Source organism: Gallus gallus, chromosome 6, assembly GCF_016699485.2.
Source record: "Gallus gallus isolate bGalGal1 chromosome 6, bGalGal1.mat.broiler.GRCg7b, whole genome shotgun sequence".
Lineage (NCBI taxonomy): Eukaryota > Metazoa > Chordata > Aves > Galliformes > Phasianidae > Gallus > Gallus gallus.
The window spans coordinates 20,857,422-20,872,671 of record NC_052537.1 but is presented as its reverse complement, the minus strand read 5'-3'; the positions used below and the strand labels follow the sequence as shown (position 1 = coordinate 20,872,671).

General features: G+C 41.5%; 1 protein-coding gene and 1 non-coding gene across 4 annotated transcripts in view; both read right to left on the bottom strand.

The window, feature by feature from the left end:
- TBC1D12 (TBC1 domain family member 12) overlaps positions 1–15,250 on the bottom strand; it is a 36,278-nt gene that overhangs the window by 18,718 nt on the left and 2,310 nt on the right. For all 3 annotated transcript variants that reach the window (XM_015288861.4, XM_040703076.2, XM_015288862.4), the window contains exon 2: positions 4,807–4,930. In XM_015288861.4, the coding sequence (XP_015144347.3) occupies positions 4,807–4,930 (124 nt within the window). The remainder of the gene's footprint in view (positions 1–4,806; positions 4,931–15,250) is intronic.
- Positions 11,413–11,522, bottom strand: MIR6657 (microRNA 6657). The gene has a single exon (NR_105526.3). It is a non-coding gene; the product is annotated as a microRNA 6657 (primary transcript).

The window sequence follows — 15,250 nt, the reverse complement described above, 5'->3', positions numbered from 1 at the left end:
ACAGGGAAAAAGAAACGTGAAACTTTCTCCTTTTCAGTATGGAAATACTATGCCAGCCTCAGAAAGATAAAGCTTATATTATAAAAAAAAAATTTAAAAATGTGTACATCTTTACCATGTCAAAAGTATCTTTTTGCTAATTCCTATGCTCTTGGAGTTTGATGCAGCCAACCTGAATTATGACTTTGCTACCACCGCACATCAAGCTTACCAGGCTGTTTGCTTACCCTGAAAAACCTTAGTTCTTAAAAGAACACACAATTCTTTTGTCACCCTTTGCTAAAGGAATTCAAAGACTCAGTAGAGAAGGAGTCATCCTGTCAAAAAGTAGATCCAGAAGTTCTCCTTGACAAATATTCCTTGTCAAAGCAGATGGGTAAGTCTTTGTAGCTGGACTGTTTTTTATGTACTTTCTGCAAACAGAGGAGTGCTTGTCTGCGATCCTACAAGCTACATTACCGCTTTGTTGACAAGATAATCATTACTGAAGCCTAAATTACAGGGGAAGGTCTTTGAAACACTTCCAAACACAAATGTTTTACCTGTAGTACAGCATTTCTGACTGCACATATACTCTGGAAAGATGACACACATTTCTTGAGAATCTAATCGCTACCATATCTGCAAATAAGAACCTCATGGTCTTTTCACTCCTACTAGCAGACTAAATGCTACGTAGGTGCGACACGATCCTTGCAAGACTTAAGAACACACTCACTGTCCATCCCATTTCAGAGAAATTTGTTACTAATGTATTTCTGACTGTATCTGAGCAACAGGCAGAATTCTTGCCTTTCTCCTTCTGTCTTTCCAGCAGCATGTGCAAGATGAGCCAGCGTGACCTCTATCTAGATAAGAATCACTCATGGAAAAACTTTCAGCCCTGTATTTACGTACTTCTTTCAGATATCTCATCCTTAGATTTGCTAACAAACATGTCAGGCACTTTTTAAGCTCAACGCACAGTTTAAATTGAAACCACAGTGACTGGCTTGAAGCATTACTATTTCAAGTCAGAAGGCTCAAGCTGTCTGAAGGCTGATTGAAAACGCATCTGCTCCTCTGAAGAGCAGCCTCAGACAATTCTTCGCCCTCAGAGACCACGGGAGTTGTGCTGATTCAGTGAATGATTTCACTGTTAGATTTCAGATGGGATATAACAACATCGGAAAAATATGCACAAGTTTATTAGCCCTCATATACAGGTGGTGTTTTTGTTTGTGAGTTTTTGTTTGTTTGTTTTTAAGATTTCAGAGCAAGCCAAACCCAGTGCTTTCAGAGGTTAGCTGTAGGACAGAGACTACATTAGACAGTCATCTAAATCACAGCTAGCATTTAATTGATGGTCTAAAGCTAATAACCTGCCATCTTGTATACAAGGTGACAGCTTTTGGAAAAGATTATTTTACTTTACTTCCAAAGAAGCAATCAATAAATTACTGCAAGCTTTTCATGTGTCAGATCTGAACAGAAGCTCCCCTTCATATAAGGCTGTTACTGGCTGTACTTCGTTAAAACTCTTGATGAAATGAATTCGATATATGCTCCACTTCTGTTTGCCTTGCAGTGCACACTCACACATTTTGAGTTTACCTTAATTTGGGCGTATTAGGAAAAAGTTTCACAACTTTAAACAAATTAATAAAAAATATTCAAGAGTGCTTTAATAAAAGAGCTAAACTAACTGGCTTGATAACGAGTATCATTTTGATCACTAATACAGACTTCTTTTCTTTAACCGTAAGGACAGAAAATTCAATTCAGTTTGCTTTTTTAAACAGAACTTGCCCTTCAGTCAGTACACATCATCCCGCAAATCAGTTCTGGCTTCAAATGCTTCTGTGTTAAAATACTTTAGCCGTCTAATTGAAAGCAGATTTCTTTACAGACTGAAAAGAATGTACCCAACTGATCATTAATGACCACATACGTCTCATAACGGCTGGTTTTATTAGCTGCAGTCCATGAAAAAAGGCGCACTTCCTTAAACCATCAAATGCATGTGACATTTGCAATCCTAAAGAGTTGCTATTTTCCCTTTTTAAAAAAAGCAGTGAAGGAAGGAAGCCCAGAGGAGGGAGATGTCCAGTAAAAGAGTTGGCCTCAATCACATCCTGCCTGGGCAGCTCCAAGTCCAGGGGGAGCAGTGCATGCCAGCAGCTGAGCGCCGGGAGGGGCGGCTGCCAAGACCTTTCAGCCTCTGGCCCACTTGGAGCTCGAGCACTGCACCCTGAGCATGCTGATGGCAGCGCAGCTGTGAGGGGCTCTGCCACCTCCACAAACATGCAGGCTCAGCAGTGTGCTTTGGGCAGAGTAATTATCTTCTACATATGCTATGAAACTACAGATAAATTTACAGTTGCACTCAGTCTCTGAAGGCAGAGCTGGCTACACTGTTGTCTGAAAAATGCCTGAAAGAGTATCCCAAATTAAGTTTCCAGACTTTTGGAGGAAGTTATTCAAGACACTGCAATCACTACTGGACTTCTTTGCAAAGGCACATATAGCAATTTCTATTGACAGACTGTGAGCCACAATTATTAATTTAGATGCAGTTATGAATTTACTGTGACCCTCACCAAAACAGGTAACAAGGGAAGCTTTCACCAGCCAGGACAGACACATAGAAATTTAAGACCAAGGCTCATCACTAATCAGGTAGCAGAACAATGGCGAATCGGACAAATTAAGCTTGTATCAGCTTTTACAGGCCTTGTAACTGCATTCTCGCCTACATCCCTTTCGGTTGCATCCTCAGTAGTGAAGAACTGAGTCTGGGGACCTCAGTCAGCCACTCTCAGTGCAGATGCCGTTTTCCACTCATTGTCAGTAATAAAGTGTGCCTATATTCATTCTAGGCTATGGCCAGATTAACAAAATTGAATGCTTTTGAGAAAAACTACTGCCTTTTCTTCAAAGACATATGCACAAGGAACTATACTGTAACTCTTACACACGTATACAAGACACTTTATGTTAAATATGGATACATTAGGGTTCTCTCTCAATTTAACAATCAAGTTCTCAGATATTGTAGCTCTAACTCTGTACTTAGTATGCCACCAGTCAGGATCCTTCTTTTCATAAGTGTGGATTTTAGACCATGATGCTTTATCTAGAGACGACCATACATGCTTTATCTGAGTTAGAACCTAATAATATTACCCATTACTGACACAACACTCTAGACTATATAAATCCAATACTGATCTTAATTTGGCAGCCACTCTAACAAAAGCCACATGCATCATTTAAATATTTCTGCTTTTCTGACACTTTGGAGAAGTTAAATAATAAATTTTAAAATCACAGTTTAAAAGGAAAACACTCACTAAGAGACAACAGGATAAGAAAAATATTTCTGCAAATTTTAACTCATTTGTCAAACAAATATCTTCATTGCTAGGAAATGGGAAGCAGATGATTGGTAAGCATTGTACATATGTTCATTTCACAAGATGGACGAGACATCTGGATTTTCAGCACAGTATTTTCATAGCACAAGGCCAAGAGCATTCATCTGCATACAAACTAAACACACCTGCCCTCTCCTGCCGAAAAAGAAAACATTTCCATAAGAAAAGTGTATTTCAAAGTGGTGAAAAAGCATCTAGTTTAATTCAGAGTAAACAGCATTTGCAGAAATCCCATCATTTCCTTATTTTCCTACATTTCATTGCGTGACAACTCTCATTATACTGAAGTCCTTCAAAAAAGAACCTCTCATTTTTCACTTTAGTTGCTCCCAAAAGGCCCTCTTTCACCATGAAGCTCTTTCTAGAAGATGGTTGAACACTGCTTCATTCACAGCTATTTGCACCTGCCAAACACATCAGCTCATATGGAATTTAAGAGAGGAGACAAAGAGAAAAGCAGCTCAAGAGATTCAGTTACTGTTTTCATTAACGCAAGGGCCATTCATATTTCTTAAGTGAACAAATCTTTCAGCCTCGGCATTGTATGTTAACTTTACTGATACATTACCAATTCCTCACCTTTAAAGACCGAGCTGCTGTTATTATTATTTCAGCCACTGGAGTGAATATGTAGAACCAACACAGTAACAAAACTTGGCATCAGGGGACAGAAATTAGAATTACTTTTCTGTAATACCCCAGTAAATCCCAAACAAGTTCAACTCGCACTGCTGCCACTATTTTGAATTAAAAAAACGCTCAAGTGAGATTAAAAATAAACCTAAGTGAAAGATGACACACTTCAGAATTCTATGCAATTTTTCACCAGTTATTGACATAGCAAGTTTACAGGCAAGAAGGACAGTGGAAAGGTAAGCTAGATCCAGAAGATCAGTTTTGTAGTATGACTATTCAAGAATGCTTTTAGAGGATAAGTTTTGCTAAATTATTATCTAGTTTGAATAAAACAACATAGAAGCCTAACTAGGGTCCTACTGCACAAAACAGGCAAATTAACTCAGAATTGAACCTCAAAGCAAGACTACAGTATTTTGCAATCATGTTATATGAGGTAACAGTTTATGGATAATTAGTAAGAGTGTTGATGTTTTGATTTAAACAGCCATAAAACAGCTTTACTGTTTATAGTGTTCACACTTTCGAACATGCACCAATGTTTTATAAGCACTGAGATGTGCTGTGGAACAGTCATAAAATTTCAACTCCTCCTTCTCAGTAGCTAGCATCCTTTAGACACAGCCCCAGAGAGTCTTCCCAGAGCACCCTATGGCCGCATAGCAGCAATGTGGAGATAATGGCAACAGAGCTGCAATACCTATGCATTAATTCTTGCAAGCTTTCTGCCTAGAGTCATGTGATGTCCACTCACCTGCTGAATTATTTTGGAGTCTTTTGGAAGGTTTTCCCTGGGGGGGACTTTTCCAAACAACTTCCAGCCAGGAGCACTTTGGACAGCAGGTTTGAGTTCCTTTGTCCTTTTAGTGAAAAAGTTTCTGAAAAAAAAAAAAAAAAGAGAGAGAGGAAAGTTTTATTTTTGTTTATTGTGAGCACATAAATATTTTTATCCACTTCCAGTTTAAACTGAATTCACCACTACAGAGATTTACTGCTCAGCAAACACAACATGCTACCTTCGCTTTCTCTTTAAAGTAATTAACTTGAAGTGAAGTAGCTTTCATTGCAGTCACTTGGATACTAATACAGAATTACTTAACATTCAATTTAACCTTGGAATCCTAAGACATTCTGTGCAATACCAAAGCTGTTTCAGCAGTACCAAACACTTCCTCAGATGTAAGTTCAGAGCATGCAGCAGCTTCTACACTTTTGTTTTGGGCTTAACAGGCTATTTGAAAGCCAAAGAGCAAAAAGCTGGAAGTCACTGCGCAACACACTGATTTAAAAAAGAAATGAGGAACTACTATATTCACTAACATTTTCCGCAAACTTTGTTAAACTTCTTGAACCTTTGTAACATGGACCAGAAAACCAGGGAAGACACACACACACAGCTCCATTTTAGCAGATATCCTTTGCCAGTGCCTAATGCAGTTACACTCAAGCAGACAGATGACCGTGCTGCTCAATTACTCTGTAGAAAGCCACCCATCACGTGGCCATAGTAGGAACCATTTCTTTTCCTGTCCTCTGTTCTAAGTCCAAGATCCTTCCTGATATGCTTTCTCTAAGTTACACTGCTCGCCTCTTTCCCCTCTGCTGTCTCCTTGCACTCACTGTAACCACACTGGTGCTGCACACGCTATGGGATGCTGCCAGCACCACCTGGCAGCTCCGCCTCACTGCTGCCCACCCTGGGGAAACTGGAAGATTTAACCCTGATGGCAATCTGTCACCATATCAGAGCTGGTTTATGATTAACCAGGAAGCTGGTAGATTTAAAACTGTGGTGTGTAAACATACAGAAGGCTTTAATTAATATCTTCATTTAAAAAAAAAAAAGCATGGTTGCAGCTCTTAAGAAACTTCATTAAAAAAAAAAAACAACTCAATCCTAACACTAAAACAAGCTTTCCAGAATACAGTTCCACACATTCTGTGGTGTGGAAAGGCCTGTTTTTTGCTTTTCCATGAATGTACAAGTGAAATTTGATTTAGAATTCTATAAAAGTCTGCTCCTTCTGAAGGCAAAAAAGCTGATCAAGCTTTGCATCATAGTCAGAATAAACCTCACACAGGAATTCTAATCCAGGAGTAATTAATGGGAGGTTTACAAATAAGCTTTGCTTAACCCAGGATGGAAGCACACTCTTAATACATTATTTTGGCAGCTAACAGCATCGCATCTTCTCATGTGCTGGTGACAACAGTGAAGCCTTACAAAAGCGCTGTTTAATGAACAGCATCTGTGAATGCTTACAGATTGCATTCACTGAGCTGCAGGAAGTGCACTGCATTTGCTGCTTAGAATATTCATGAGCTCTGCAGATCCCAGGAAAAGTCCCAGAAAATAGCATTTTGATAAGGAATCTCAAAATCCACTTGACAATTTCAAAACTTCTTGACAAACCTACACTGCAAAACTGAGCAATGATGCTTCCTGAAGAGGGATGGAGGCATCGCATTGACTCACTGAATGAAGTTCCATTTCACAGAAGCTCAGGGACAGTGGCAATGTTTTCTCCCTTCTAGCTGTATACACCGTAGTGCACAGAAGTGCTCTCAAACCATAGACCTGCTGAAGTACCAGAAGAACAAAACCACCTGGCACTACCACGTAGCAAGAAACCTATGCTTAACAGGGTTTGGGTTACACTATGGGTTGTCACAATCACACAGCTACAACAGCTGCAGTGACACACCCAGGGGCATTGCTTTCTCCTTACCCGACGAGGCCCATGCCCTTCCGGTACCCGCAGCACACAAATTGCTTGTTTCCACCCTGCTTTTCCCTTCCAAATCACTTTTATTGCTAAGATAAACTGGTGAAGCCTAAATGCTGCTTGAAAGGCACTTTGCTACTGTTACACTGGAATCAGACATGTTTATCTTCCCACAGCTCTGTGGCACACAGGTAATCACAGGCTATGACTGTTTCACAGCTTTGGGCACCCAACAAAACCTGCAGCTGCTTTTCAGTCCACTCTCAATGCACATCCTTAGGTTTTCAGTCTCAGCTTTGAGACTCAGAGGAGCCTGCCAGGAGACTCACCATGAAAACAGCTCTGCTGCTGTAGAGATACAGTGCTGTATTACTGATAGCAATCAACTTTATTTTTCACCTCCCATTTGAGTCTAGCAATCTTAACAGTAGCACTAAGAAACAGCACCCACAGCCTTTATCTGCCTTCGGCCCTCTAGCTTTAAACCAAGGTGAGGATTCTGACTCAGCCTTCTACTCCCACCATAAAACCACAACCCGCAGCCCATGCTCTACATGTGGTTAGTTTGAGGGCTACAAGAATAGAGAGGCTGCTGGACAGTCTGGGTATAGAGAAGCAGAGGTGGCAACTGTGCTGGAGCCACAACAAAAAAAAGAAAACAGTGAAACGCAGCTAAGTTGAGAAGTAGGAAGTTAAACGCAGTCCGAGCAAGTGGGACTTACTCCACACTGTTCAAGTACTTCTAACTACCCAGAAAACCAGCCCAGCTGTTTAGCCAGCAAGTCTAGCAATGCAGTTACAACCAGGTGTTCTCAACGTGACAGCAATCAGTCAGCCAAGGCACACAGGTGTCCCAGCAAGGCTTTGCCTCCTCCATCAGAGTAGAGCTGAGGCACCATTCTACTTCTTGCATATCAGAGAATCAAATCATCACAACTCCACCCAGGGAAACACTGAGAAAACAAGATTTGAAAGCGACAAGAACCAACAAAGGAAGTGAGAGCTGATTCTATTATCCTTTTTAATTAACATCCTAATACCTGATATTAAACACCGCGTAAGACAACTTTTTCACATTAAATCCACTGAAGCAAGACACCAACAGGAAAGAAACAGCACCACATCCATCATCATGAGCTTCCTCTCTCCCTCCCACATAATGTTTTGTCACAGAATCATGAAGGCTCAGGAGGGGAATCCAGCATGGAAATAATGCTGCAAACGAGCACCCTGCGGGAGTACAGACAGCTCGAAGGGTGGTGTTGTGTTGTTTGTGTTTTGGATTTTGACTGTTTGCTTTGGTTTCATTTTTGTTTGCTTGGCTTTGGTTCTTCAATTTTAACTAAAATGGCGAAAAATGAGTTAAAAAACACTGGACAGCCACCTTAGCCTGCAATAACAAGAGCACATTAAAGTCTAGCAACTCCAATAAAATCCCCGGATGAACAAAAGGAATGTGAAGTAACAAGTCAAACTCATTAAAATACTGAATACATATTATGATGAAACTGATTCTGCATCTCCACAAAACACAGTTCTGCTTGTGCACACAGTCTGTTCTTAACTCATTTGCAGTTTTTAAAGAAGCTTTGTAGGTGTACAGAATAGGCCTGTGACATCTGAATTGGCAGAAAGAAGTTGTTTAGGAAGTGACTTAGGTGTACTCCATAGTGCTTATCCAGATAGCTGTGTGACAAAAGAGTTAGAAGAGGTATATCCCAGGATTGTAACAGACATTAAGGCATTAAGTCAAAACGATTCACTTTTAAAAGCATGCTTTCAGAACAGTGCACAAGCTCTGAAGACCCAAATTCCTTCATGGCTCTAAAAGAGAACAACATGAACTGCTACATTCATATTGGCAGGTTTTTACCATGTGTAAAACACAAAAGCTGGTTAAGTTCACAACTTTTCTTCACACTCAAGCCTTGGTTGCTCTGTTAAGGTTTTGTGTGCAACAGTTTGGAAACAGTATCATAAAAGTATTGCTTGACTACAAGCAATTACTTTTGCTATGCTTTAAAGGAGACTTTTCAATAATTTACATACAGAAACAAATGTAACTCAACTCTCAGCATAAATAATGAATCATTAAAAGAAGTGAAACCTTTTGGTGAGTTGCTTACAAAGCCTGCACACCAAGACAGAATTCTATTGCTAGTTTGAACTATTTACACATAGTACAGAGTTCATAGGAATTCATAGTGTTCAAAAAAAAAAAAAAAAGAAGCCTGCCATGTGCTGAACAGGGTGCCCAAAGTCTTAGCTCAACAGAGCACGTGTCACTGCTCACCCTCTATTTTAGACTTCAGTTGCAGCTATTTGCTCACTTTCCCATGGCCAGAAGTGTTTTCGCACATTATTGATTATGGCTGGAAAGTGCCATGGGCAAAAAAAAAAATAAGAGCAAATTCTCCCTATTCTACACATCTGCTTTTCGCCTCATCCTTTACTCTTCTATTTCCACCTAACTTCATGTTAGATTCAGCAATCACTTAGCACACAAGTGTTTTATGACTTCATTACAACTCTTGACATGGAGATTTAGAATAAAACAAATGTACTAATAAATTCAGCAGTTATTATAAGCTCTACATTTTTTTTCTAATTGCATAAGTCTCTTTTGGTTCAATACATGCATAAAATTGTTCCAAACACAAGTATATAAGCTCTGCCATATACTGGAGGAGAGGAAACCCAACTAATCTTAAAGATCACATCCTCCACCACCTCTCTACAGGAGGTACGTGTTAGTACCTCCAAACACAGACCTACTGCAGGACACGGCTAGTTTCAGCAGCTTTCAGCATTACTGAGCTCTCCTTGCTCTCCACACTAAGACAACTCAAAGTTTCCCAAACCACTTTCTACAAAGGAACTTCTACGTTTGCATCTGTAAAAACTGACAGTCTTATATGTATTACATATTTTAAAAAAGCTAACCAAGAGAATATGCATCCCTTGTAGGACCAAGCTCACAGTTTGTTGTGGTTTTCACTTTCTTAATGAAACACAAATCAGTAACACCAACAGAAGTAGCATCTAAAGCCTCAGCTACAATTAGATATACCTGAAATGTCATAAACTGCCAAGGAGTAGCTGTGAAACCAATGTTTGCCACTATCTTCACAATAATTTCTGGGTGAGCTAGTGAAACACAGCTGTGTGCCAAGCTCCTCTATCACCTTTGTATTTAATTGGGCAGCTCAGCAGCTCTTCAGGCATTATACCTAACAAATTCCGTGGTTAATCTTTTGTAACAATGGTCACCACTTGCCCATGCAGTCTAACTCAAAATCCTACAGCAGAGGTGCGACACATAGAGAACTTTTACCACCCCACCGAGCACCTATAGTTATTTCCTGAACAACCAAGAAAACATACTCCTGCCAAGCCACAGCTGGTTAACCAGCAACATGCCCTGAACAAAACAGTATTAGAAGAGCTCTTTCCCCACCCACCCAACAGCAAAGCTGCTTCAGCTTCACTAAGGGGAAGCCCCTTTTCTTCCTTGCATCAATAATGTCCCATATGCCTTTGCTGCATCCATTCCCACACTCCATACCTTACAAGTCGATACATCCCATACCACTCACCCCATAAAGCCAATTACATTTGTCAGTCCCTAGCTTGATGAGCTCCAGCAGCTCACACAGGATGATAAATAGGTACCAGCAGCAGGGATGAGGCATTCCCTTTGTTAGCTGACAACAGAAATTCTTACACCCATTCACCAAGACATCTCCAAATACAACCTAATGAGACAAAACTACCTAAAACTATTCTCACTGTGACTCATTTTCATTAAGGCAAAGTCAGCAGCTTTATCATCAACACAGGCACTGTACTGAAGTCCAAACACTCCATCCAAGATACATTTTCATGACAAAGGTGAGATGTCTTCATCCTCTGACACAGCCGACAGATCTGTGATCCAAGTTCAGCACAGGGCAGCATTATGTCAAGGACTGCCCCTGAGCTCGTGGTGCTTACTGCTCCTGGCAGCCTGATTCAGTCTCAGCCAACAGCCTTCCTCTTGGGTCCCAGAGAGTGCCTGTCACTTACTGGACTGTGCAATTAGTGCTGCAACATACTATTGTTATTTGCTGCCAATAAACATACCAGGTTTTCCAGAGTGGTTAGCAATTCATTATATATTTAACATTACTGTTTTAGCAATAATTACATAAATGTCACAGAATGCAAGATTACATTATTGATCCGTTATACTGCTTAAATTAATATGCACGAGTGATTCCTTTCCGTGTCATATGATGACTGCTTTACAAAGTGAGCAAGGCCACCCCTCAGCTGCCTACAGAACAGGAGGAGTAGCAAGCCACTTGTGCAACATCTAAGCTCACAGCAAGCCAGGGATACCCTGTGCTCTGCAATCTGCTCCACTTCCCATTCACAGCTACAAACTGCCCAAATATGTTTGGTAGCTGATGGCTTGTTTACCTGGTAAGGGATTGTGGCATGCAGCATATAAACATCCTCATTAATGCCCAGCAGCAGCACAGGCAAGATCCTACGCTGATGGCTGCATTAGGAACTGAAGCAGCAAAGAGAACTGAGCATTGCTGGGGCTGACCTGGCCAGGGCTGAGCTTCCCCTGCTGCAGAAAGCAGAAGAGTAGGATCATCAGCTCAGTGTGCTGGTCACCCTTCTCCCACCATGTCCAACACAGTACAAACCAGACCCTGGTGAAAGAGGGGGCAGCAGCAGCGAGCCTGATTTCCCTGTGGCTCCAGCAGAAGGGCTATGCAGATGTTTCATTACTCTCTGTGCATCTCTGGAGCACAAATAAAGGAGAAAAGAAACCAGTCACTTTGTTGCCTGTTCCCATGGCTGGCCTTTAGAAAATCTGTTTAGATCAGAGCTAACAAGGCAGGTTGAATAATGCGACCTGTACAGGGAGACGCTTTCACTTGCTTGAGAGCACATTAAATAAAGATTTCCAATACAAAACAGAAACTGAACATGACTTATTAATATAGGAGTACCTTGGTGGAGGGTGAAAAAATTGCCAAGAGCTTCCTCCCACAGGCTGCAGGTGTTATTTTCAGTCTGAAGGTATGAGTTTTCCCCTCACTGAAGTCAGAAGTCCACCCACAGAGCACGCACCCACTGCTCACACTGCTATCCCAGTGTGAGGCCAGAAGCACTGTGCTCTGCACAGCTGCTGCCAACGCAGTGCCAACCAGCAGCAGGCTTCTTCCTTCCACCCAGCCTTCACTCAACACCTGTAGGATCTTTATATAAGAGTTCTCTGCAACTCAGAGAAGGGTGACAAACCTGGCTACCAGGCTGCAGCATGAAGCAGTCTCACTTCCTTAGGAAGCAATAATAAAGAGGCTGAGAAGCACAGAGCCATCAAGACCCCAAGAAAGCTTAAAGCACTGCCTATCACCCAAAAAAGAAAAAAACTCTCTTCCCAGCTGAAGAGCAAATGCCAGTAAGGGACAAAAAGCCCTTTAAAAACAATACAACATGAGCCGTAGGAGAGAAACTTTGTCTAACAGCTCTTTCCAACTCTCAGACCTTGAGAGCTCGCTGGTTTTCTTAAGCTGCTCAGAATGAGTTCACTTGTAAGAACAAGGCTGCTGCCATTTTGGTAACTTTGCTACAGCAGGACACTCGTGGAGAGCTTTTACACATGCAGTAAGAAAATCATACAATTCTGGTACAGTTTTCTATGTGTGTAGTTATTAGCAGAGTTTGGAGCTGAAACATTTACTACTGTTTGTCTTACTGTGGAGACTGCACTTCCTTAAGTTGTCAATATCTGTCATTCATATGACTGAAAGCCAGAAACTGGCCAGCCTGTCAACACAACTTCACAAAATAATTGCTCTTAGTGAACTGTGTGGGAAGAACCAATGGAAAAGTTTACATTTTGATCATATGAATGCTTTTTCTTATTTCTGAGAAACTGAATGCGTCTCTAATTCAGGGAAGAAGAACAGTGGTTGAAGTGACAGTGATTCTTTTAAGATTTGGGCCCAGGTGCTCTTTCCCACTTAATCCAGGCAGCTGTAATTCTCAACAGTTGTAAGCATCTGCTTGGTCACTTCAGTTACAAAACAGTAACGACTACAACAAATGAAAAACTTGGTCTGGCAGAAACAGAAAGGGGAAGATCACCCATATAACTTCGGGGGGCAAGCTTTGTTTCAGTCCCTGAACATTTCTTTGTTATTTCTCTTTCTGAAACAAATGTCATTATATTTCCTTGACCTATTAGAAGCTTTGTAATCCCCATTCCCGTTCTCTCACCTCTATCCCAGAGGTCTGGACAGAAAAAGAAAACACAAGTCTTTCAGGATGTCAACAAGAACTAAGGTAAAGGAAATGCATGAATATAGATTAATCCCTGCAAAAATCCATCATTCAATTCTTTGACCTTTGCACAGGCAGAAGGGTCAGAAGATCTGTAGCAGCAAGGACAGCTCACACTCAATTCTTTTTGGACTCAAACCCCACAAAACAGATGTGCAGTTCCTTCCCTGGAAATCTGTAGCCATTTATGAACCAGAAAAGCTCTGCATACAAATAGAACTATCAATTCTGTATTCGGCATTCACAAGATGCAACTGTACAAAAGGTGTGTCAGATAGCTCAAAGAGCTGCAAGTGCTACTTCATAACAAACTGAAAGTAAGCTACAGCTCTGCAGTACACAAGCAGTACTGCTCAGAGAACTGTTTTGCAGCCTCCACAGTCCCTGTCAAGGACGTTTTCCCAAGCAAGAAGATTAGCAGCTTGTGAAGAACTACCTACTGAATGAATCACAGAACTGCGTTTACAAAAAGGGAAAAAATGTGGGCATGAGCAATTTCTCAGTTCTTTGTTCCTACAAACATCAACTCCATTCAGCTTCTTACCATCTCCCAGAGTGAAGATTTCTCAAGACTGCTGGGCAGTAAATGCAGCAGTTCTGAGGAAGGAAGGATGAGACTAATGGCAGTTTCTATAAGCATATGTATGCCACCACCATACATGCTTTTGCAACCCCACCGCACTGCTGCTCACAGCAAATTCTAAAGACCTACTAGCAGTGGTAATTACAATTCAAGTTCTTTGTGATCTTATCAGGAAAAGAAAAGCTTGGTAGATTAATTCTGGAAAACAAGCATTTGGGAAAATGGGGCTTTACAACAACAAAGGATGTACCACTGCTGTCGTCAACATTAAGCTTTGAACGCAGGGATCAGAAAGCAATCAGGAACTCTGACAGCTACCAGGTGCCTACACTTATCAGGTAAACATGCTGTTCAGGAAGGAACAATAGCTGTACAAGTTGAGAAAATGCCTGACACATGCATGTGAAAAATGATGTAAAATCACCTTTAAAAGAGGTCCAGGATCTGCAGCCATGGTAATCATCCCTGCCTTAATTCTGCTGTCCATTTAACACCCTTGCTCGCTGAATTATTCTGTGCTCAACAGTAAGCCACTGAGACCACCTAAAATCAGCTGAATAACCTAAGAAGAGAATGCTGCACTTGTAAGCTGCTACGCAAGACCACAGAGCTCAGAACAGTGCCTACACACAGCTGTGCTACAAACCCTGTGCAGGAGTACAAAGCAGCAAGAGGTGACTCCCAGAAGGCACCCAACCGTGGTAGGAGCACAGCGGAGATGAGGGGCCCTGCCACTGCACCCTGCTCCACGCACCCCAAGAGAGGCATCCCACTCCATACACTGAGAGAAACAAAGAAGTAGAATAAAAAGACAGCAAAATCTGTTATTTTCCATTAAAAAGCTGTTAGCATTGACTTGATAGGATTAGCAATTTGGCGTGCATACAAGATAAGAACCCGGGGTGAAATACTACACTCCACGCTTACTGAAAAATATCCGCAAGCCCTGTCAGTAACAATTTTTCTGAGATAATGGGAAAGTTTCCCTCCACCTGGAGGGCACAGGCACTCTCCCTGCGACAGAACCACATGAGGAGAATTCTGCACAGCTGCCGTCTTCCCCCTGCCTCCCCTCAGCGGGTTCTCCTGCAGTTCAGAGACACAAAGACCGAACGCGGATCATTTCAGCGAGCTGCAGAGCGGGCCAGGCTGATAGCTAAGGAGATGGAAATAAGCAGCTGGAGATTGCGGCCTCCTAACCCAGATCTGCCATGGCGAGGGAGTTCATCTGGTCAGGCAGTTACAACACAGAGCTTTCACAGACTTCCTCCTTGCCTTCTCCCAGTTCTTAACCAAATGGCAGCAAGAAAGGCCCACCTTTTAAAAGAAAGGGCCATATAATTACAGTTATTGGGAAAAAATAGGAGCTATTGAATTTCAGACAGCTTGTGAACTAGACAAAGAGCATTACAAGCATGAAGCATCCTATACAAGACACTCCTGCGTTTAGCACAGCCCACTCGTTTTCTCCAATGATGAGAAAAATGTTTGTGTCCTGACAAAGCAGAAGCGAGCTGCCCTCTTAACAAAGACTCTTCACAGGACAC